The sequence below is a fragment of the Mytilus californianus genome, unplaced genomic scaffold (assembly GCF_021869535.1).
Source record: "Mytilus californianus isolate M0D057914Y unplaced genomic scaffold, xbMytCali1.0.p SCAF_2, whole genome shotgun sequence".
NCBI classification, from domain to species: domain Eukaryota; kingdom Metazoa; phylum Mollusca; class Bivalvia; order Mytilida; family Mytilidae; genus Mytilus; species Mytilus californianus.
In genome coordinates, this window is record NW_026262668.1 from 62,737,653 (window position 1) to 62,763,152 (window position 25,500).

At 31.9% G+C, this 25,500-nt stretch overlaps 2 protein-coding genes and 1 long non-coding RNA gene across 3 annotated transcripts in view; 2 read left to right on the plus strand and 1 right to left on the minus strand.

Moving 5' to 3' along the window:
* The first annotated feature begins 5,650 nt into the window (after positions 1-5,650).
* LOC127730199 (uncharacterized) lies at positions 5,651-10,630 on the plus strand. The gene is made up of 2 exons (XM_052238482.1): positions 5,651-5,734; positions 9,420-10,630. Exon 2 carries the CDS (start codon positions 9,612-9,614, stop codon positions 10,434-10,436), a length of 825 nt encoding a protein of 274 aa, XP_052094442.1. The 5' UTR covers positions 5,651-5,734; positions 9,420-9,611; the 3' UTR covers positions 10,437-10,630.
* A 1,306-nt stretch (positions 10,631-11,936) lies between these two features.
* LOC127730205 (vesicle-associated membrane protein 4-like) overlaps positions 11,937-25,500 on the minus strand; it is a 64,458-nt gene continuing 50,894 nt past the window's right edge. The window contains exon 7 of the mRNA XM_052238491.1: positions 11,937-12,121. Coding sequence (XP_052094451.1) covers positions 12,090-12,121 — 32 coding nt within the window. The 3' untranslated portion in view covers positions 11,937-12,089. The remainder of the gene's footprint in view (positions 12,122-25,500) is intronic.
* On the plus strand, positions 17,300-24,168 carry LOC127730210 (uncharacterized). The gene is made up of 3 exons (XR_007994994.1): positions 17,300-18,089; positions 21,884-21,936; positions 23,017-24,168. It is a non-coding gene; the product is annotated as an uncharacterized LOC127730210 (long non-coding RNA).

The window sequence follows — 25,500 nt, forward strand, 5'->3', positions numbered from 1 at the left end:
AAAAATCCATACGTATATAAATTCATCATAGATTACATGATTGAAATTGTACGCCTTAATTTACAAAAAAACAATCACCCTTGACGTTCGAATCAAAAAAGTTAAAAAGGTCAAATACAGTACGAAGTTGAAGAGCATTGTGGATTCGATTTCCGAAAGGTTTATCCAACTACAGCTGCTAAGATAATCTATTCCTTGGGTAGAAATACTTAGTTTTTCGAAAAATTCAAAGTATTGTAAAAGAGAGGCGAAAGATAATAAAGGGACATTCAAACTCATTGATGACGCCATGGCAAAAAAAGAAAAAGACTAAAAGACAAACAACTGTTACAATCTACACAAAACAACGTTCAGACAACTAAAGACTGGGCAACATGAAACCCACCAGAAACCGAAAGTGATCTCAGGTGCTCCGGAAGGGTAAGCAGATCCTGCTCCACATGTGGCACCTGTCGTGTTGCTCATGTAAGCAAACAATTAATTTATAATTATGATCAAATCAATGCTAACTCATGTCAACGCAGAGGTGCCTTCTACTGGGCTGGTGATACTCTCGGTGAGCGTACTCGAGTTATTTTCCAATCATTTATTGTATAATTTAACATGGTTATGATATCTTTCATCTCACCTTGACATCTTACTACCAGGGAAATTCCTTGATTTTTATTCTCTGAAATTTCTGTTCTATTCCAAACGAAACTACACATTGTCGCTTGATGAAACAATAAACAAAGCTTTCTTTGCAACTCAGATATCAAGGTGACAAAGTATAGAATACAAGTTTTGCACATTTTAGGATATCTTCTTAATTTCAAAGATTTGTTTCAATAATCCAATCTTTGAAAAAATGTATTTTATTGCAGTGTTTAAGTGCATTGTAAATTTTGATTGTTGTACAATCATATTGCTAAATAAACCCTCTAAGGGAACATGTCATGAACACCGCCATTGTGTTATTGTGCTATAGTTATTTTTTGTATTCTTGTCTTTCATTTTTGCTTATGAACTTTGTCTATAGAGTGTCTATATGCCATTGTGTTTTTCTTTTTTGAAATAGTTATTTGTTTTTATAGTGATTAAGATTATAACACAATGTTGACTGCTGTACCCAACTTTTTGACAATTTTACCTATAATGTCTGTTTGTTTTGCTCACACATTGTTGTCAATATAATGGAATTCTATGCGACTGTCATACAAGTGAGAGGTCTAGCTAGCTATAAAACCAGGTTTAATCCACCTTTTTCTATGTAAGAAAATGCCTGTACCAAGTCAAGAATATGACAGTTGTTTTCCATTCGTTTGATGTGTTTGAGCTTTTGATTTTGCCATTTGATAAAGAACGTTCCGTTTTGAATTTTCGTCGGAGTTCGGTATTTTTGCTATTTTACCTCCTTATAGAAATGAAAAGGCTGATTATTGTTATACAAACAAATCAAGTTTTCAATTTTATAAAAGAATAGGGTACTAGTTTGAGGAAAAGCCAGAAGCCCCTTTTTTTCACATAAACTTCAGAGTGTTCAATAGAAGCTCATTTAAAAAAAATACACATAAGTACTATAAAAAAAAATCAACCTCTTCCCATGTCTGCAACAAAAAATCTAAAAAATAGTAAAAAAACATGTAATTTATGAAATGAAATCAAGAAAATCAATAAATGAAACCCACAACATTTACAAGCAAATTATCAATGATCAAAATACATCAATAAATAAAAAAATACATACAGAGGAAAATGAAGCCTAATGTATGTTCTTCAAGAAGTTAAATATACAATATAATATATCATGTGATTATGAGGTCAATAATTTGACTTGTATTTTGAAGAAAAACCAGAATCCCTTTTTTCATCACCTAGTCTACAAAGTGTTCTATAGAGGCTAATATAAAAGAATAAAAGCTCGTTCTTTCAGTTTCAGCATAGTCTTCAAGTACAGATTAAAGCTGAAATACTGCTTGCTGGACGTTTAGCAACCATCCTTTCAATACAATCATGTTTCAGTCAATCAAAAAAAAAAGGATTTGAAATGTCTTTTCTGCCATATCCCGTCAAAATGATTGCAATTGTCATAGTTATTCTAAAGATGATGATAACAAGAGTGCACACACTAAAATGTATCTGTACTGCTCATAAAAATATTTATATTGCAAGTCTATATGATGAACGTTTTAAAACAACTATCACATAAATAACAATTTCAATGATCTAATTTAATAAGGTCAAGTTCATATACATCCTGCCTGACGTAAAGATACACCTTGCAATCATTCTTCACACCAAACATAGTTGACATATTGCTTAAAGTATATGATAAAAAGATGAAATCATTCAAACTTAACAATGACTAATGAGCCTCGTCAATTAGGTCAAGGTCAGATGAAACCGACCAAACGAATATAGATACCTTAAATCATTACAATAAATAGGGTTTACCTATTGTCCTGCCAGACAGACATGTACTCCTTACAATCATTTCACACATTAATCAAGGTCAGATGAAACCGGCCAAACGGTTAAAGATATCTTATGTCATTCAATACAATAAAAAAAAATTGTTGACCTATTGCATCTAGTATCAGAGAAAAAGACCAAAACAATTTTAAGGTCAGATGAATCCTGCAAGACAGACATGTATTCCTTACAATCATTTCACACATTAAATTCTGTTGACCTATTGCTTATAAGAGGAGACAGTTCGACCCTACCTTGAAATTTTGACCTTGTCGTTAGTCTTATTTTGTGGTCAACTTATTTTTTAACAATGTGACAAGTTGATTAACATGTAATAAAGCAAATAAAAATAAAGATGTGAGCACAAGTTAAACAATATAAAGCACAAGAAAGTTCAGAATAAAATACAATTTTTTATACAGTATAAATAAAATTGGATAAAAAATCTTACAAATAATTAAATTCAGAAATAATTGCATTTTTTTGTTTTTGTAGTTTTCATTTTGTCTGCTTTTTTTGTAATGATAATACTATAGCATGAAAATTAACAAACACAAGTTTCGTATATTTTCAAGAATATTTCATATATGTCAAAGATTCATGACCCTAGAAAAGATGAACTATTATGCTTTCTTTATTTTACTGTCTCAATGACGGGACAGCATTGCATTGAATTGCATTAATTTTAACTATAAGCACTATTAGCACTTCAACTATAAATTCAAAAACATTTTAGATGCAAAAAATATTTTTCATAGATCATTGTGGATTAAATTATTTTTGTAGGAACCAATTTTTGTGGAGTAAGGAAAAATGTATATTCGAGGATTTATATTTTCGTGGTTTGCCATCGTCTGCATACAAGCTTATCTGTTATGGTAATATTCTTTACAAAGCACAAAAATGTCGGCATTCACCTCAAAAGCTAACCGAAACCTTTAAACAGACTTATTCGGAAAGGATATAGTTACGATACTGTTGTCAAATCATTAAGGATTGCATATTTTGGTAATGATATTGATTCACTTATAGGGTCTTTGCACCTGAAATAAACACATTTATTCTAAAACCAGTTGTTGGCATGATACGGGTTATGTTCTTCTCATATATTTTATGATGGTATTTATGATGGTATGATACTAAACCCCTAACGGGAGGGATTGTCCTTGATTTTCATATGATGAAGACCTAATCTTTCAATCAGTTTAATTGAGGTTTGGAGCTGGCATGTCAGTAACTGCTAGTAGTCCTTTGTTCATTTATGTATCATTGTCATTTTGCTTAGTTTCTTTTGTTACCTTTTCTGACATCGGACTCGGACTTCTTTTAAACTGAGTTTTACTGTGCGTATTGCTATGTGTTTCTTTTTTCTACATTGACTAGAGGTATAGGGGGAGGGTTGAGATTACACAAAACATGTTTGTTTAACCCCGCCGCATTTTTGCGCCTGTCCCAAGTCTGGAGTCTCTGGCCTTTGTTAGTCTTGTATGTTTTTTTTTAATTTTAGTTCATTTATATGTTTTAGAGTTTAATGTGACGTCCATTTTTACTGAACTAGCACACAATATTATTTAGGGGCCAGCTGAGGACCACCTCCGGGTGCGGGATTTTCTCGCTGCATTGAAGACCCATTGGTGACCTTCGGCTGTTGTCTGCTCTTTGGTCGGGTTGTTGTCTCTTTGACATATTCCCTATTTCCATTCTCAATTTTATTATCAAACATTTGTTCTACGTAGAATATTTCATTTCGACTTCCAACTATACACACGAATAATACATGTTATAATGAATCCACAGTATAAGATTTCCATTATCCTAATTACATTAAAACACGTGTGAGAAAGAAGACAATAGAGTGTATCTTAAAATCTTAAAACCAATTCAAAATAAAACATTACCATTTGAATAGTAGATATGCATAAGTAACTAAGGTGATCAACCATACTAGTCATTAAAACAAAACTAAATGTTATGGTTATACACATATGTACATTCATTGTCTACAATATGTCAATACCAATATTTTGACATTGTACAAGATCATGTTTTTCTCTGACTGATAATGACGTCATTACACTAAGTCCAGTGGATGTTGGATGTGTACTGATTAATAGTTTAGTCTTAGATACATGCTTTTTTATTAGTTGTTATTGGCTTTAACCTAGCTTTCAGTAACTGCGATTACTATAAGATCTGTACTTTGTGTCTTTTGTGGTTTTGTTAGAGTTTATATGTATTGGTCTGATGAGTTAAGCCCTTTTCAACTGATTTTTATAGTGTGTTCTTTGGTCGTACTGTTACATCACTGTCCTAGGTTAGGGGAGGTTTTGTTGAAGGTGTCTATAGTTATTTCCTTCTATGACATTTGGTCTGTTGACGAGAGGAGAGTTGTCTCATTAGCAATCTTACCACATCTTCTTATTTTTATATTCGTTCCCTAGTCGTGAAGGTCGTAATGGGGGTACCTTCATGACGAAAAACGGTAAACATTCTTGCCAAATGACATTAACGGTAATTTTTTGTGCATGACGATAAAATGTACACTTTCTTTTAGACGATCAGATATGGACTGATTTTGACGAATTACGTTAATTTTATTCCAAAAATAACGTTAACGATAATTATTTTAGACCTCTGACGAATCACAATAAGGATATTTTGACGAATCACGGTAAAATTTTAACCAATTTGACGCTAACGGTAGCCAAAAATGACCGTTTGACGCCTGACGGTAAAGGACATTCCTACCCTCAGTCATGGAATACATTAGTTTATCCAAATATTGTTTATAAAAATAATAAACTGTGATGATCTCTAAATAACCTACAAATTATATTCACTTATGAACAGGACCATTCTTAAAAATTTAAAACTGTCTAGTAACATACGGACTTGCCCTTATGAAACTGTTCATCAAAGAAAATAGTGTTATCAAACGGCTTAATGTGCAAGCAAAACAAATAGACATAATAGGTAAAAATGTCAAAAATGGGGATACAGCAGTAGCATTGTTAATTGTTTCTTTTGGACTTTTGGTAAATTGGATATACGTTTTCGTATAGTATAAATCAAATATGAGAATTTGAGTCAAATCGGTGAACAAGAATTTGACAACTAATAAACCTTTAAATCTCCATTCATTCAGTCAGTGATTTTCAATTTAAACTACCCGATATTAATGACCCAGTTTGTTAATGAACCGATTAGTATAATTATGCTTTACATTGCTGTGTTGGCCGACAAGTATTGTTGGAATTTAATTACTGCATTCTTTGAGGAGATGGTGAGTACTACGGAGTGTAGAAAACCGAAAGGATATCAAATAATTTGTTTGATCAATTGAATGAATCGCCGGTACATCCATTTCCAAAAAAAGGCATGCGCTGACATGATTTTATTCGTTATGTTGTTAACGTAGTTAAATTTCTTTATTCATGTTATTTATGTATCGGGCCCCGTGTGTGTTACAGGTATATAAGATAACATAATTTTTTTATTCGTCGTATTTTCTTTCCGTTTAAAGGGACATTAGATACAAATTAGACAAAAAAATTATAATCTGATTATTTTTTTTTCAAACATTTATAAGAGCAGAATAAAGAAATAATATCTCGCTATTATCAGCCAGTTTGGTTCAATTTCGTCAAAATAAGCTTACAACGCCGTGATGTAATATTGGACAGCTAATGTCCTTTTAAGGCTACAAAATCTCCATTAAACAGTCAACTGACATTTATAGTCATGTGGTTCATTTGAATATTTTAACCTTGATGGTTATTTTTGTTATTTAAAATCTCTGTCTGTCTATTATTGTTTTAATGATAAAAGCTAAAATTGGTCAAATATTGAAATTTTAAAGGACAATAACTCCTATAGTCAAGTCAAATAAGTGATTCAGTCATTTGGCATTTTGAAGAATATATAATGCTGATATTTTTGGTTGTTTACAGTTACCCACTTGTAGTTTTTGAGATAATAGGCAAACGACGCTTAAATTTGTCAAAAATTGTCATTTAAGTGCATAACTTCTATAAACAAAAAAAGAATCAGAACATACCAGAAGGGACAAACAAAACATCGTAAGTCTTAAAAAAACCTACAAAACCATTGCACATCTACGAAAAACGACAGACAGACAAACAACGTAGTACAAAACACTACATAGAAAACCAATTTTAAACACTGAAAAACACGAACGCCACCAAAACCCGGGAATGATCTTAAGTGCATCGTAAAGTTGAGCAGATCCTATCTGCATGTGGACCTTTCGTGTTACTCCTGGCAAGTACACAAACTCTGTGATATTGGGGCTAAGACATTTGTGACACAGATATTCCATGATGGTTGACCAAATCATTATGGCAAAGTGTTGCGGTTTTTTTGTGTTCTTTTCACAAAGTATGATTCTCCCTTCCTAAAAAAAGTAGTTGAATCTCCGTTGGCAATTCTTTTATATGAAATAAATTTGGATTAATTCTTTAAGTTTAAAAACGAGGAATACTAGTGTTAAGGGTAGAGAAGTCAAATACTATTGTACTATTGCACGAGAAATGATAGTAAAATGTATGTACTATTGTTCAACCAAATTGTAAAATTGACAATACAATTGGAACATTTAAATTAACCAGTTGGTATAGTTAGAGTTGATAAATAGGTGGTTGCTCGTGCATTTAAAGTCTACCTTGATGCTACCCCATCACTTCACCTGTTCAATTGTCACTGTTGTAGTGTAACTGAGATAGGTCTTTCAAAACTTAACCATGTGGCATTCAGGCTTCGATTTTTATCTTTGTTAAATATCATAACATGCATACAGTTCAAATTAGTATATATGGTATAAATAAAGTATGGCCACACGATGCAAACTTATTCTATGTACTACTATTTGATAAAAACTGCTGATTTGTTTTAATCTTTATTTATCCTTGTTTTTCATTAGAGAATCCTAAAACAAGTTAAGGAAATAAACATTGTAATTAAGAGTCTTTTTCATTGAAATGAATGTATTCCTTTTAGTAATTGACCATATATACAATTGCCAAAAAAACACAACATCTAGAAGGAAAAGAGAGACTTTTATTTTACTGTCAATTGAAATAGGAGTGTGCAAGCCAGAAGAAGAATTTATATGTTTTGTCTTGCAGAGTATTTGATTTCATGTCCATTGTATTCTGGTTAATTTCCCATGATATATATCCCGATTAAACAGGTACAGAGTCTTAATATTAGATCCAGAATTTTGTAATGATTAATTCCAACAGCACATTCAAAATAATTATCCTCACTTTATGATTTTTTTTTGGAATATTTTACTTTTATTTTTTACTTTATCACTAGATTTGACTATATCCACTGTATTTACATTTTATTTAATTTTCCATTATATATATTCCAACTAAAAAATCTTAGATCCAGAATTTTTTAAAAAGCAACAGAAACATATTGGATGAACTTATTTCTCCTACTTGCATATATTCCAGTTTTGAATTTGTTTTACCTTTTAGATTAGCTAAATCCCATCTTATATAAAGGGAATTCCTTTAAGTGAACACAGTATTTTTATGCACAAAAATCCTAACAGGTTTCGAAGAAAAACACTGCAAGGTATACTCCAAAATCATTTCGAATTTTACATGTACGTGATCATGTGAAATAATTAAGCCACACAAAACATTTTGAATGAATTGATACATTCATGACAATCCATTCATTAAAAGAAAAAAAAACAAGTCACATATTAAGAGGCAAAATTAAATGGGATCTAAGGAGTGAATTCAAATGAAATGAATTCCGATATTTCATGCATATTGATTCCAATAGATTTCAAACACTGCAAATAATACTCTAAAATGAAAAATATGAAGGAATATATGGAAAAATACATAATATATCAATCTGAATTAAATCTAAGATAAACTGAAACTAAAAACACCTGAATAGCTATTTTTTGTTTCACTGAACACTTGTCAATACTAAGTATAATGGTTAAAAAATTAAAGGTTCATTGATTATGTAAAACAATTTTAATTTCCATACATGTTACAGGAGACTGTAATTCATTAGTTGTCGTTTGTTGATGTATATCATATCTGTTTTTCGTTCTTTTTTTTGTATATAAATCAGGCCGTTAGTTTTCTCGTTTGAATTGTTTTACATTTCTCATTTCGGGGCCTTTTATAGCTTACTATACGGTATGGGTTTTGCTCATTGTTGAAGGCCGTACGGTGACCTATTGTTGTTAACTACTATGTCATTTTGTTTCTGGTGGAGAGTTGTCTCATTGGCTACATACCACATCTTCTTATTTTAATGGTTAAAAAAATCTTTTACTGATTAAGATTCTTTTGGGTCAAATTAGAATGATCAACTATGTTGAGGTTTAAAACAATGAAAACCAATAATATTTTCTCCGCTACCAATTTTAAAATAGAGTAACCTAGGTGAAGAAAAGCTTCATAAGAAAAAAGCATGCTGTAAGTTTCAACTCTAACAATACCAACTTGTGTCAGTTTAAATGTTCCAATTGTATTGTCAATTTTACAATCTGGTTGAACAATAGGTAAAGGTAAAGAGCAACACATATGGTCAAGTCACAGCAACAGATCTTTCGAATAGATTAGTGTCCTTACCTGATTCACATCTCCCTTGAGTAAGTACTTTCACACTCATTCTTAAGCCAAGTTTTGATAGATGTTAATGACTTGAAAAAAGCTTCCGGTGAACATTTGGTAGAAACAGCAATATAACTATGTTTGTAAGGATATAATTCGGATATAAGATAGTTTGATTCTTTAAATTGGCAGTTTAGCTTTTCATAAACAGAGAAGTGTTTTGTATGCAGCATATTTAATACGTAGTTGTTGCCCTATTAAAGTTTAGATAAAATTGCCTACTTGTGTATAATAGATACATATATGTGCGTTAATTCTTATTTCTCACTAAACAAAACAATTTCATTTTCTTTTCAGCCACAAAAAAATGCTTGCAATGTGTGGACTCCATTTAACAAAAATACATGAGGTGTTTCTCCATCTGAATCGAGAGCCAAACACTGTAACTTAAATTCATATCAGAAGGAAATATTTTGCAAAAGAAGAAATTATATCAAATTATGACATTCTAAATTTCAGTGATCATCAAATGCTACCTCAGAAAAAGAAATGTATGAAGTGTTTGTTCTATATGACGAGACAGATTTGTTTACTGAAGAAACACTTTTTCCTGTTTTCGAAGAACAAAAACTGGAATATTGTTCATTTAATCATTTTCCAGGAAAGACAAAATCTGGCAGCCTTGAAACATTAGATTCCTTTCCTGATAAAATACTTATTGTATTATCGGACGAGTTATGTCAAAATGAAATTGAAAAACATGCTATTGAATGTGTTCTGCTGTATGCCATCCATATATACGGGAATGCCAGTAAAGTTTATGATCACGTTATTACTTTTATAACTACTGGATCAATAAGTATAAAGAATTGTTTATTTCAACTTAAAAATACTATTACTTATAACAATTCAACAGTTTCCATCAAGGATCTTGTTTCAAAAATCAGATTAAAGATATGGCCATTTTGTAACATTCTGGCTAAAAATGGTCTTGTTGAGACCTTAGGTTTGCATGGATTAAGCATGAAACATTTAGAATCACAAATATTTGGTCCAATAATTTCAACACAAGATCTCTGTTTACAAATCGACTTGGAGGGTTTTTTTAAATATCGACAAAAACATCAAGATCACCAAACAGTAGACATTTTGGGACAAAGTGACGTTCTGAGAAGCCCTAAAACAAAAGTTTTGATTATACTAGATAATAACTCGCATAAATTTAGGAAAGCTGTGTCTGATATTTCTAACATTTGCTCATCTTTAATTGGTTATAGCAGTGACTTTAAACGTTGGAAATTAGCATGTTCTGTTGCAGGAAAGTATGGTTCTGCTGAAGAAAACTTTCTGATGAATATTTACCCAAATGTGTAATACGAAGTTACAAGAAAAGCTGTTATTGACATTACACAGCCACGTTTTGAAAGATACAGTAGTATTGATGAAAGAAAAGGTTCGTTTCCTATAGTGTGGAAAGATAATGATTCAGATCAGGTTGAAAAAATTGCACAGGCTGGTTTTTTCTACCCAGGAGTTGGATCAAATGGACAGTGTTACTCTTGTGGCTGTTTCCTCACCAATATAAAATATCATACAAATCTTCATACATATCATGCTTCCCAATATCCAGAGTGTAAATTTATCAAACAAACTTTATCAGAGGATGAAATACAGAATGCAATTTTGCAGTTCAATAATGTTGATCGAAAATTATTTTTTGCTTCTCACCTTGAACAAATATATTGTACTTTTGAATCTAGATTGGAAACATTTAACAAATATAATATACGTGCATTGGGTGTAAATAGATTAGCAGAAGCTGGATTTTATTGTGTTGCGTTGAATATTATTCAGTGCTTCAAATGTTGTGTTAGACTCTTTCACATTCCACAAAATGAAAACATTTGGGCAATACATGCAAATATATCTCCAAAATGTCCGTATGTATTTGAAAAGAAGGGAAGTGAATTCATATCAGATTTGCGCCTTTCTAAGGAATTTTCAATTTTTCCAAAACAAACAATTATAACAATTAAGGGAATGCATGACAGTACTCAAACTGACCATGAAGATGACAATACCCAAACTGACACTAAAGAATATCTTTTCAGACCATGGTAGTCACAAAACAGGTCATTAGATAACACAGATATATATGTTGGGCGACCATGGTAAATGTTGCATATTTGTTTGGATTACCTGGTCTTTAAATCTACGTTATTTTATGTATATTTTTACTGTTTATAACACTTTATCTTAGAGCTTATATAACATATAATTAAGATGTATAATGCATTTGTGTTTGTAACTTTAAATACACTTCAACCAAAAACAGAGGACCTTTTATATAAACTTTCTTCGCCAAATTGAGGAGAAAAGATTATGCATATGGGATGAGGATGCGGATGTTTACAACAATAGGTCACTATACAGCCTTCCACAATGAGACAAACTCATATCTCATTTTACGCTTTTAAAGGCCCTGGCATGGCAACTTTGCTTCACATCAGCTTAGTGGTTTCAGACAATTTTGAATGTTTTGAAAATGACCAAAATATATCGTGTTGGAATCATTATATACATTAGATTAATTTTGATTACTAGCCTAAAGAAATTTTAATAAAAATATCATCATTTCATCCTGTCCCATCTTAGCTGTTATTGAGTTCTGGTTTCTGGTCACAATTTTTTATTTCTCTATTAAAAATTTCCATTAATCCATGTCCAAAAAAATAAAAAATAAAATTTGTCTTCATGCCAAAATTTTTCAAAAGAGTTGGATGAGAATCAAAGATTTTTTTGTTTATTATGACCTAATGAATTTTTCAATATGCAACTATTAAACTATTGTTATAAATAAAAGATAAATAAACATAAGACATAATATAACTGTAATTCAAAATTAACATATAATAACAAGTCATACATATACATAAAACGTTTTGTTAAACATGGCATCACAGTAAAATGAAATAAATAAATAAAATGTCTCAAAAATCACCAATCTTATTATATCTGCACCAGTTTTCAGTTCTGTGAACTCTTCACAATGATTGGAACTGAAACAAAATCAAGGAAAACATAAATTTTAATCAGTGACAAAAAATAAATAGAAAATATGAAAAATGGTGGTCTATAGCTATTATATATAAATAAAGAATGTCTTATTCTCATTAAAAAAAATCACTTGGAAATACATAATCTTTTAAATCAAGATTCTTCTAAAATATGCAGTATTTTAACTTGAAATAAACTATATTTCCCAGTTACAATTGAGTTTAGTACTAATCAACTGATAGGTTACTGGAAACAAAGTATAAGCAAAAACATTTAAGGAATGTCAGAAAATACTCCCCCGTTGATAGAAAATCCACAAATGATGCCTTTCAGCCTGATGATTTGAAATTTGCAAACGGATGACTGAAATACAACACTTCTAACACCTGCCATAAGTTTCACATGCCACATGTTTCTGCTAAGATACTTAGACTCTCTAAAGTAATTCTAGCCTGGTCTATGCTGCTTTACTATTTTCTTCAAAACATTAAATTACATGACCACTTTCCTGTCCATTTGCTTAAAGGTCAAAAACTTTAAATTTATGTTGTCATTGCTTCAGTTCTTAACATGATTCATAATATACTCTTCTTAAATTCTCTGTTGATAATTCAGAAGTTATGATGAAACAAAAAGTTTACCTTAGATGAATTTGGCTACTTTTTTCAGGTCCCCTTTGGTCATATAGCTTGTTTCATTTTTTTATTTTGAGCGTTCCTGATGAATGTAAATCCAGAAAAGCACTTGGAACACATCACTCCTATAAAATATTAATTTAATTTTCTTGCCATATTGCCGAGTATGAAGGTATAGACCTTTATTTTTGTTTTCTTTCATATTGATCTATTAGAGCAGTTTAGAAACTCTTGAGTATAATATCTTAAATGTCACATTTGCGGGTGAAGAATTTTTAAATTGTTGTCGTCAACATGTAACATGTAAAAAAGGCTAAATATGTTACAACATCTGTTGTATATCTACATAAACATGTGTATACTAGAAAACAACAAAAAAACATGGCTGTTCCATGCCAGCTGCCTGAAATTCAGTTGTTGTGGTTGGTTGCTGTCTTACAATTGTTTGTGATTTTATTTTCATTTTGTCATGTTTGCCTTTTATAGCTGACATTACAGTACGGATTTTGCTCATTGTTGAAGGCCGTACGGTGACCTATACTTGCTTACATGTATGTAATTTGGACTCTGGTTAACAGCTGTCTCATTGGCAATCATATCACATCTCCGTATATTCCATATATTTATCTTGGTAAAGTGTATCAACTTCAGAAATTATGCAGAAGTTTTTAATAGCTTTATTAAGAAACAACAGGTAGAACTGACACTTAAAAGTTGAAGGGACCCAACATAGCTAAAGGGTTTGTGTCAACCAAGGTTAATAGTTATATTTATGTTCCCTGTTTGTCCTTCTTTATTACAGGGAGTAATGAGAGGGGTACAGATTTAAATTGTATTCCGCAAGTCTGATATATTTAATGATAATAGCTTGTGTCCATCTACTAAAATTTCAGAAATGAATGTACCATATGCATTTATTATTGCAAATCCTTCACCTCTGGCAAAAATATGAAATCAAATTAATGTCATTGCAAAAATATTATGAAGGAAAATCACTACAGAAATTATGAAAGGGAGTTTTTAAAATGGGAACCATTTATTTTGTCCTAGTACTAAGTCTAAAATGCTCATTGTTGGTCAAATATGTCAATTACAACTTTATGACAATGTTAAAAAATATCGCTAAAATGACAACACTACTATACGTGATATGTTAGCTACATGTATATTTGGTGCACAAAATGATTGTAAGAATGCATGCCTGTCTGCAAGGGTGCATCACTTGATTTCCTCTTTCTCATAGTTCATTAGTCAACAATAAAAGTAAGTAATTAGGTCAGTTTCTATGTTGAAACTAGTAATAGCTTAACTATTTTTATTCTAAAGAATGATTGTAAGGCATACATGTTTGTTCAATGATGTTCACTTAACATTGGCTTCATTTTCATGGTTTAATTATTGGTTTTTTTACATACTTTAATGGCTCAACTACTGGAAATTCAGAAATTTTTGCGTGCATTTATTATTGCGATTTTTAAACAGATACAAATGCGTAGTAAATTAATGTGATTTTAATAAAAACTGCAAACAAATAGTGCTATAAAACTTTTTAAAAAAATGAAAGTTTATATTTTTACCATACCTATCATGTCGTAATTATTGCAATAATAAAAACATCGCATACATTTTTGTATTTACAGTGTATTATGTTTATGCAAAGATTTCCCTGGAACAGTGACATTCATGTCTAACATGCTTCCTCTGACCTTCACCATACTGTCATGGTTAATTGATTATTATTAAATTTTCATGATTATGCAAGTCTCTCAGTCAAAATAAGTAATAGATCAACTTCATTTGGTCTATAGAAAGATAGTTTAGTATAAAAGTGGTTCTGACAGGAATCATCTGACCTTGACATAATTTTCATTGTTCTTTGATAATTGTTAACAGTTTGTTGACACAAGTTTCGATTTCTCCATCTATATATGTAATAGGATGACTGTATATGATGTAAAGTATTTTTTCAGTTGACATGTTGGTCTGACAGGGTGCACCTGACCTTTACTTCATTTTCATAAATCACTAATCAATGTTAATCTTTGACAAACCTATAGTATGACATTGATCTCAAAGATTTTCAAAACAAACTCAGTTATAATCATGTAAGCAAGTTAGCCAGTTCAGTTGTCCACTCAATTTATTCAAAGTCATTGAACTGTGACAGTGAGGTCAACAACTAAAGACAATGCAATATCATTCAAAGTCATTGATTTGTGACAGTGAGGTCAACAACTAGACAATGAGAGATCATTCAAAGTCATTGATCTGTGAAGAGGTCAACAACTTAAGACAATGCAAGATCATTCAAAGTCATTGATCTGTGACAGTGAGGTCAACAAATAAAGACAATGAGAGATCATTCAACGTCATTGATCTGCAACAATGAGGTCAACAACTAAAGACAATGAAAGATCATTCAAAGTCATTAAACTGTGACATAAGGGTCAACAACTAAAAACTGCAAGATCATTGAAAGTCATTGAACTGTGACATAGGGGTCAACAACTGAAGACAATGCAAAATCATATGTCATCTGATTACAAGATATGAATTTTACTGCTTGTCTACTTTCCAAAGTTAGTATAGTTCAGGTTGTGTTCATTGCCAGATTATCATTAATATATCTCTCCCTCAGAAACATTGTAGCAGGTGAGTCAACAGATGTCACTTTACTTTATTAATCTAAGTGACTTTTATAACAAACCTCTGATAGTTCTTTCCTGAAAATAAGTTCTGAAATCAAAAATCTAAATGATCTTGTTATTTCCCTTGATTGAATGGTACATGAATTTGCAGCAATGAACAGTCAAGGATAAGCTATTCTATTCCTGTCAATCTTCATAAAATCTTGATTTATATAATTATTATAATGACAATCTTTTTGCATCCATCATATTTGTTATAAGATTCAATAATGAACCTTGAAATTGCATAACTACCATGGGTGCATAATCTTAGTTGTGATCTTTATAGATTTGTAGTAGAAATAATTTTTTGTGTTGGGTTTAGGTTATTTTTCTGGTGGACTTTTTTTTAATCACGAAAAATACCCAAATCTATGCACATTTTTTACTCCAATGGGCATTATCAATCTAAGTTTGATAAATATATTGTTTATTGCCCCATGATATTATCTGGAAACCGAAATATTGATGTCCAGACAGCATTAATCATATAATGAGCAGAGTTCAACTGCGTCTCAATTCAGCTAAAACTGTTTGTACATTGTATCGATATTCACCACTGCTTTGCATTGAAAATATGTGAAAGATTTTTAACGAAGACCTTTTAGGTCGAATTGTTTAAATCATTCACCGAAAATTCCATTTTCTTGATATGATAATTAGGGGGTCTGTGTACCTCTTCACACATTCAAACAGGATCTAATTACAATCTGTCTATCTTTTGAAGTGCAGATTTTCGACCACTTGCAATGCAGCAATCATTCCTTAATAAGTAAGGGAAACACTATGAGTTTATGAAACTTCTGTCTCAATAACATTTAAGGAAACAAAATCTAAGTATTTACACATTCGTCTAGAAAGGGGGTATATATAGTGATGTATAAGTCCGTCTGTTCTTCCGATTGTTTTACCGCCCGTCCTTCACATTTTTCGTTCCGGGATGATAATCAACGTACCGGCTTAACCAAATCATTTCAAGTGGAACACAATTTCATAGATTATAAAATACAGATCGACATCATTTTTGCTTAGAGGTTCTGACACTGCGACAGTTAAAGAATTATGCTCCTTAGTTACCTTAAGTATTGGGATATTTTTAAATTTCCGAATGATGATTCCCCTTTAGTAAATCGTTTAATATTTGAAGTTTGAAGGTTGTGTTCAGTAAAAAAGTATACTAGTAAAAAATACTGAACTCCAAGGCAAATTCAAAAGGGGGAAGTCTATAAAAACTGACAAAATCAAACGCTATCAATCAACGGAACAAGTGAAAAACAACTGCCATATCCCTGACTTGGTACAGACATTTTCCGAAAAAAATGGTGTGTTATAGCTAGTTAAACCTCCGACTTGTATGACAGTTGTTTATAATTCCGTTATATTGACAAAATTGGTTAAGCAACCCAAACAGACATACAAAGTAATAGGTTGATGTGACAATAATTGGGATCCAGAAGTCAAAACTGTGTGAACATACACCACAGACATACAACACAACTGACTAAAAAATTCAAAAAAACACACAAAATAATCTAACAAAGAATAAAATGACATTTTTGTTCAGGAGTTATTCTGATTGGTTACCTTACAAAATGAATGTTTGGTTTTTTTCTGGGGTGGGAGGGGACAATTAAAGATTGCTATAACCTTGAAGAGTCCTGCTGTGGGTGGGAATCACTTGATCACAATGTTTTAGTCGTATTCTGGTCATTTTAGAATGGACCAAGATGAAAAGGAAACGTGTCTGCCTATCATTGAACTTAATTCGATATATTTTCACGAATAGTCGTCTGTTACTCTATGCTTTTTTTTTAAACTTTAGTACAAATAAACCTGTCTTACCATAAGTCTTTTTGTTGTATTTTAATCATTTATTTTGATAGCTCATCTTCAAAGGAAATTTTCTGTTAAGCTTGCTCACATATTGTATAGACACGCGTCTCTCCTTGGATGGTGCATATAAAAAATAATAGACAAAAACAATAAGTTATATTTTTTTTTCAAACATTTATAAAAGCGGCAAATTGAAAACAAATAATTCGCTTTTAGCAGTCGGTTGGTTCTATTAGGTCAAAATAAGTTAAAAAAAAAAAAGATATCGCTGATGTATTATTGGCATACGAATCAGTTATTCAACCTTATTTGAATTCGTATTCATGCGACCTGTAATCTTACCATAAGCTGGAGATGAGTTACGCATGGGCTAAGCATGCTCAGTTATTAGAAAGAAAATAATGTCAACATTGAAAAGTGAAACAAAGGAGCCAACAGAAAGAATCATTACTTTGTTGGTTTAATTCGATGGCGTCTAGTCTGAATTATGTACGAAATGCTGAAACATTATAACGAGTCCAGGCATTGGTAATTGCTTGTTTTGGACTTTTGATAAACTGGATATACGTTTTAGTACGGTGTTAATTAAATATGAGAATTTGAGTCAAATCGGTTAACACGAATTTGACAGCTATTGCCCCTTTAAATCTCCATTCATGCAGTCAATGATTTTCAATTTAAACTACCCGATACTAATGATCCAGTTTGTTAATAATTAACAGATACGAACCAGTATATTTTTAATAATGTTACACATTGCTGTGTTGGCTCACAAGGGTTGTTGAAATTCAATTACTGCATTATTTGAGGAGATGGTGAGTACAGCGTGATGTAGTAAACCGAAAATATTTCAAATAATTAGTGTTATCAAATGAATGAATCGCCAATACATCAATTTCCAAAAAAGGGCATACGCTGACATGATTTTATTCGTTGTAACATTTCATATAATTCAATTGTGTAGCGAACCCTTTGTGTGTTACAGGTAATAACAATAACATATATTTATTATTCAGTGTGTTTTCTTTCCTTTTAAATGGACATAAGCTACCAAACAGACAACAATTTATAACATGATGTTTTTGTTTCAAACTAAATATAGAAATACTATGTATAACTATTAACAGCCAGTTTGGTTCAATTTGTCAAAATAAGCTAGAAAACATCGTGATGTATCATTGGCTTGAAAGTGAATAATTCAATCTCAGTTGAATCCTTATTCGTGCAACCTTTAATTCTACATGTAATGGAGATGGGATACGCATGTGTTCAGCATGTGGTTCATTCATTAAAAAGACATGAATGCCAACATTAAAAATAAAACAAGGGAGACATCAGGAATAACTATTTCTTTGACTGATGCGGCTTACAAATAATATTCTTATACAAGTCAAATGATGATATACATTCCTGATATAGGGTTGTCAAGTATTAAAATTTGCTGTTACAAAATTTTGAAAATTATTTAAAATTAAGGAATGTATCTCCCTCATGCAAAGCTCTGATTCCTTGCCCGGCTTTGGCTTTACGTTTTTGTCCCTTTTGGTTTATAGCTCTTCGTCTTTTTAATAAGCTTTGGATTTTCAAATATTTTGGCCTCGAGCATCACTGAAGAGACATTTATTGTCGAAATGTATATCTGGTGTAGAAAATTTGGTACCGTTTATGTTATTGGTTACTTATTCCTTAAGTGTGTTATAAATCAAATATGAGAATTTGACAGCTAATGTCCCTTTAATGCTACGAAAACTTCATTAAATAGTCAACTGACGGTAAGAATCATGTGATTCATCTGAAAATTTTTACCTTGATGGTCATTTTGGTTGTTTACAATTTTTGTTGATCTATTAATGTTTTAATCATAAAGGCTTAAATTTGCCAAATATTGACATTTAAGGACTATAACTCCTATTGCTAATTCAAATAGGGGGAGTCAGTCATTTTGGCATTTTAATGAACATATTATGTTGATCATTTTTGGTGTTTACAGTTTCTACCCATGAATTGTTGTTGAGATAATATGTAAACGAGCTTAAATTGGTAAGTACACTCGTCATTGCAGTGCCGAACTTCTATAGAGAGGCCGAAGATACAATAAGGGACAAACAAAAATCAAAACCTAAAAGAAACTTACAAAACCGTGGCAAAAAAAAAAATGCTGAAATTTCTCGTCTGCGTTACTTTTCATGATTCTTTTATGTTGATAGTCCTAAGGATAAACTTTACTACAAGTATAAAATTAAATTAACATTATTAATTATCAATAAAAATGAGGTCAAGGTAAGATAAACCAAGCCAGACAGAAATGTTCATCTTACAATCATTACACACACCAAATGTAGTTGACCTTTCGCTTATAGTACATAAGAAATGACCAAACCATGAAAACTTGATATTGACCAATGATCCATGAAAATGAGGTCAAGGTTAGATGAACCCTGCCAGACAGATATGTACACCTTACAAGCATCCCATATATCAAAGATAGTTGACCTAATTGCTTATAGTATGACTGTATCTGAAAAAAAGACTTAACAAGGAAAACTTAACATTGACCAATGAACCATGAAAATAAGGTCAAGGTCAGATGAATCCTGTCAGATAACCATGTACACCTTACAATCATTTCAGTCTACAAAATATAGTTGACCTATTACTTATAGTATTAGAAAAACAGCCCAAAATATATACACATAACATTAACCAATGAATCGTGAAAAGGAGGTCAGGGTCAGATGAAACCTGCCAGACTGACATGTTCACCTTAAAATCATTCCATACACCAAATATAGTTGACCTACTGCTCACAGTATCTGAGAAACTGGCCTAATCGTGTAACTTTAACCTTGTTCACTGATCCCTGAAATGATGTTGAGGTGAGGTCAGGTGAACCCTGTTTATCGGATATGTAGACATTGCAAGGAATACAGTCGCTGAACCTTAAAAATCAAGTCAAGTCAAGGACAACGGACATATGACAGACGGAAATTTTGTAACATAAGGCATCTAGATACAAGTGATGAAGCCTCCGGGTCTACTATCTCTGAAATATAAAGTTTAATACAAAGTTTACGCCGCAGCCGCCGGATTGTAATTCCTATGTCTCGCGTTCTGCAATTTTCATCGAAGGCGAGACAAAAACGAGAAACGGCAGGAAGGCAAACAACGGTTTACAAAATACTACATAGAAAATTAATTTTAAAGACTTAGCAACACGTACCCCTCCAAAACTCGGGGGGGGGGGGGGGGGTGATTTAAGGTGCATCGTAAGGTTAAGCAGATCCTATCTACATATGCCACCCGTTGTGTTTCTTCTGCCATGTACATTCACTCGTTGATGTCACAATTGAGAAATAGAGGAAGGGATTGGGACTACGACAGTTGTGACAAAGATATTCCATGATGGTCAACCAAATTATGATGGCGTATGTAAAACTTTCAAAGGGATGATTTCGATTTTACCACTAGTAACCATTGGCTCAGTAGCTTCTCAGTAAACAGCAACAATCTATAAATCAAATCATGCTACAAACGTCAGCTCTGGAATACCGTGTCAACTGGAGATATATACTCATAAGAACTTTATATGCAGGCGACACTATAATGTTGCTTCATAGAAATGGAAAGTTCACAAAAAAAAAGCTGAAATCATCTTTTTTTCCTAAAGTGTAGTTCTCAACCGAATCTCATTGTCAATTTCTAGATGTAAATCAAGATATGATACAGACTAAACTGTGCATCTGTGGTCTCCTTTATTTCCTGTTCGATGGGAAATGAGCGATCAACAGTCACCAAACTATGAAATATTTAGTGAGAGGGGACATCATTTATATAACGGACCGTGAAGTTAAAGGATAATGCTAGCTTATTTTCACTCTGCCTTTGACGCTCCCGTATGAAGTCTGCCTCATATGAATAATAAAGTAACAAGTCGGCAGGAGCACAGTTGGTTCCCATATGGATGCCGATTGTTTGTTGAAAAACATGTACTCTTAATTTGTCAATAAAAACATCAAGCATCTTGAGGATGTCAGTTACTAAAAAATTTGTTTGAACCAAGGTTTTTTTTTACAAAGTATGATTTTTCCCTTCCTAAACAAGATATTTGAAGCTACGTTGGCAATTATTTTATATGAAACAAAGTTGGATGAATTATTCAAATCTGTCTTTGAATTTCGAATAAGGAATACTAGTGTTAAGAGTAGAGAAGTCAAGTATTTTTATATTACTGCACGAGAAATAAGTTTTGAATTTATGTACTTAACAGATTAGTTTCACACCGCCCTTGAGTAGATACTTTCACAGCAACTCTGAAGCCAAGTTTTGATAGATGTTAATAATTTGGGAAGAGGTTTCGGGGAGTATTTGGAAGACAAAGCAATATAACTATGTTTGTAAGGAAATAATTTGGACATACGATATTTTGACTCTTTGAAATGACAGTTTAACTTTTCATAAACAGAGGAGGGTTTTGTATGCAGCATATGTTATACGTAGTTGTATGCCCTTTTAAAGTTTAAATGAAATTGACTATTTGTGTAAAATAGATATATATAAGTGCGTGAAATATTGTTTGTGTTTAAACAAAACAGTTTCATTTTCTTTTCAGCCACAAAGAATGGTTGCAATGTGCGGAGACTCTATTTAACACAAATACATAAGGTATAAAATTGAGAATGGAAATGGGGAATGTGTCAAAGAGACAACAACCCGACCACAGAACAGACAACAGCAGAAGGCCACCAACAGGTCTTCAATGCAGCGAGAAATTCCCGCACCCGGAGGCGTCCTTCAGCTGGCCCCTAAACAAATATATATACTAGTTCAGTGATAATGAACGCCATACTAAACTCCAAATTGTACACAAGAAACTAAAATTAAAAATAATACAAGACTAACAAAGGCTAGAGGCTCCTGACTTGGGACAGGCGCAAAAATGCGGCGGGGTTAAACATGTTTATGAGATCTCAACCCTCCCCCTATACCTCTAGCCAATGTAGAAAAGTAAACGCATAACAATACGCACATTAAAATTCAGTTCAAGAGAAGTCCGAGTCTGATGTCAGAAGATGTAACCAAAGAAAATAAACAAAATGACAATAATACATAAATAACAACAGACTACTAGCAGTTAACTGACATGCCAGCTCCAGACTTCAATTAAACTGATTGAAAGATTATGTCTTCATCATATGAATATCAGGCACAATCCTTCCCGTTAGGGATTTAGTATCATACCATCATAACATATATGAGAAGAACATAACCCGTGTCATGCCAACAACTGGTTTTTAAATAAATGTGTTTAGTGCAGATGCAAAGACCCTATAAGTGAATCAATATCAACGCCAAAATATGCAATCTTTAATGACCTGACAACAGTATCGTAACTATATCCCTTCTTAATAAGTCTATTTAAAGGTTTTGTTAGTTTCAGAGGTGAATACTGACATTTTTGTGCTTTATAAAGAATATTTCCATAAAAAATTGGATGTGAAATACCTGAACGTATAAGAAGTCTGCATGTTGAGCTATATTTACGAATGATGTCCTTATACCGATGATAAAATTTAGTAAATGTTTTGACTAGTTTGTGATATCGAAAACCCTGGTGTAATAATTTTTCAGTAATACATACATTTCTCTCGTTAAAATCTAAAACATTGTTACATACACGAGCGAATCGTACAAGTTGAGATATATAAACACCGTAAGATGGTGACAAGGGAACGTCAAGGGAAGGTGTTTGCTTCATCTGAATCGACAGCCAAGAACTGTAACTTAAATTCATATCAAAAGAAAATTATTTTGCAAAAGAAGAACTTATATCAGATTATGCCATTCTAAATTTCAGTGATCATCAAATGATACTTCAAAATGTATGAAGTTTTTATTCTATATGATGATACAGATGTGTTTACTCATAAAACTCTTTTTCCTGTTTTCGAAAACCAAAAGCTAGAATATTTTTCATTTAATCATTTTTCAGAAAAGACAATATTTGGCACCCTTGAAACATTAGATTCCTTTCCTGATAAAATACTTATCATATTGTCGGACGAGTTATGTCAAAATGAGAGTGAAAAATATGCTATTTAATATGTTCTGCTGTTTGCCATTCATATATACGGGAATGCCAGGAAGGTTTTTGATCACGTTATAACTTTTATAACTTCTGGATCAATAAGAATGATGTATTTCAACTGTTGAAAACTACTATCATTTATAACAATTCAAGTTTCCATCAAGGATCTTGTATCAGAAATCAGATTAAAGATAAGGCCATTTTGTAACATTCTGGCTTAAAATGGTATTGTTGAGACCTTAGGTTTGCATGGGTTAAGTATGAAACATTTAGAATCACAAATATTTGGTCTTATAATTTCAACACAAAATCTCTGTTTACAAATTGACTTAGACGTTTTTTTTAAATATTGACAAAAACATCAAGATCACCAAACATTAGACATTTTTGGACAAAGTGACGTTCTGATAAACCCTAACACTAAAGTTTCGATTGTGCTAGACAATAACTCGCATGAATTTAAAGAACCTATGTCTGATATTTCCAACATTTGCTCATCTTTAATCGGTTATTGCAATGATTTTAATCGTTGGAAATTAGCATGTTCTGTTGCTGGAAAGTATGGTCCTGCGAGAAAAACTTTCTGATAAATATTTACCCAAATGTGTGGTACGGAGTAACAAGAAAAGCTGTTACTGATACTGCGCAGCCTCGTTTTGAAAGAAAACAGTATTGAAGAAAGAAAGAACGCATTCAATTCCTTATGCATGGATTAAAAATGATTTAGATCAGGTTCAAAACATTGCAAGGGCTGGTTTTTTCTACCCAGGAGTCGGATCAAATGGACACTGTTATTCCTGTGGCTGTTTCCTCACCAATATAAAATATCATACAAATCTTCATACATATCATGCTTCCCAATATCCAGAGTGTCAATTTATCAAAGAAACTTTTTCAGAGGATGAAAAACAAAATGCAACTTTACAATTCAATAAAGTTGATCAAAAACTATTTTTTGCTTCTCAACTTGAACAAATATATTGTACTTCAGAATCTAGATTGGAAACATTTAACAGATATAATATAAGTGCATTTGATGTAAATAGATTGGCAGAAGCTGGATTTTATTGTGTTGCGTTGAATATTATTCAGTGCTTCAAATGCTGTGTGAGACTTTTTCACATTCCACAAAATGAAAACATTTGGGCAATCCATGCAAATCTATCTCCAAAATGTCCATATGTACATGAAAAGAAGGGAAAGGAATTCATATCAGACTTGCGCCTTTCAAAGAAACTTTCGCTTTTTCCGAAGCAAACAACTATAACAATTAAGGGAATGTATGACAATACCCAAACTGACATTGCAGAATATCTTTTCAGACCATGGTAGTCACATAAAGGTTATTAGATAACAGAGATATGTTGGGCTTTCATCATTTAATGTGGGGTTTTTTGTATAGATAACCTGGTCTCTAGTTCTATGCTATTGTATGTTTATTTTTACTGTTTATAACACTTAACATAAGAGATATTTTACATATAACGAATATGTTTGTAAATTTGAATACACTAGAACTAAAACGGAGGACCTTATATCGAAACTTTCTTTCCAAAATGAAGAAGAAAAGATTTTTCACATTGGATGAGGAGGAGGAGAATGTAAACAACTATAGGGGATTGTACGGGCTTCAGCAATGGGCATTTTTTGTTTTTTTTTTACATCAGCTTTGTGGTTTCAGACAATTTAAAATGTTTTGAAAATCACAAGGTTGTATTGTGTTGGAATCATACACTGGATTAGTTTTAATAATGTAATAATACCGGTAATAAAAAATTGACAATTATTCCTGTCCCATCTAAGTTTTTTAGAGAAAAACAAAGATTTTTGGTTTCTGGTTATTTCAAGTAATAACTTTCACGAATTCTTGCCAAACAAAATAAAACATATATTTGTCAACCTGTGTTTGATGAGAATCAAGAATTTTTTAATGGCATAATGCATTATCCAATATGCATACATTAAAATATTGTAATGATATAAACTATAATATAATATATATTATCAATAGTATAATGTCACACCAATATTATTATATCTCACCAATTTTTCAGCTCTGTGAACTCTTCACTATGATTGGAGCTGAAAATTCAAGGATAACATAAATTTTAATCTAATTAAAAACTATACGACGAAATGGA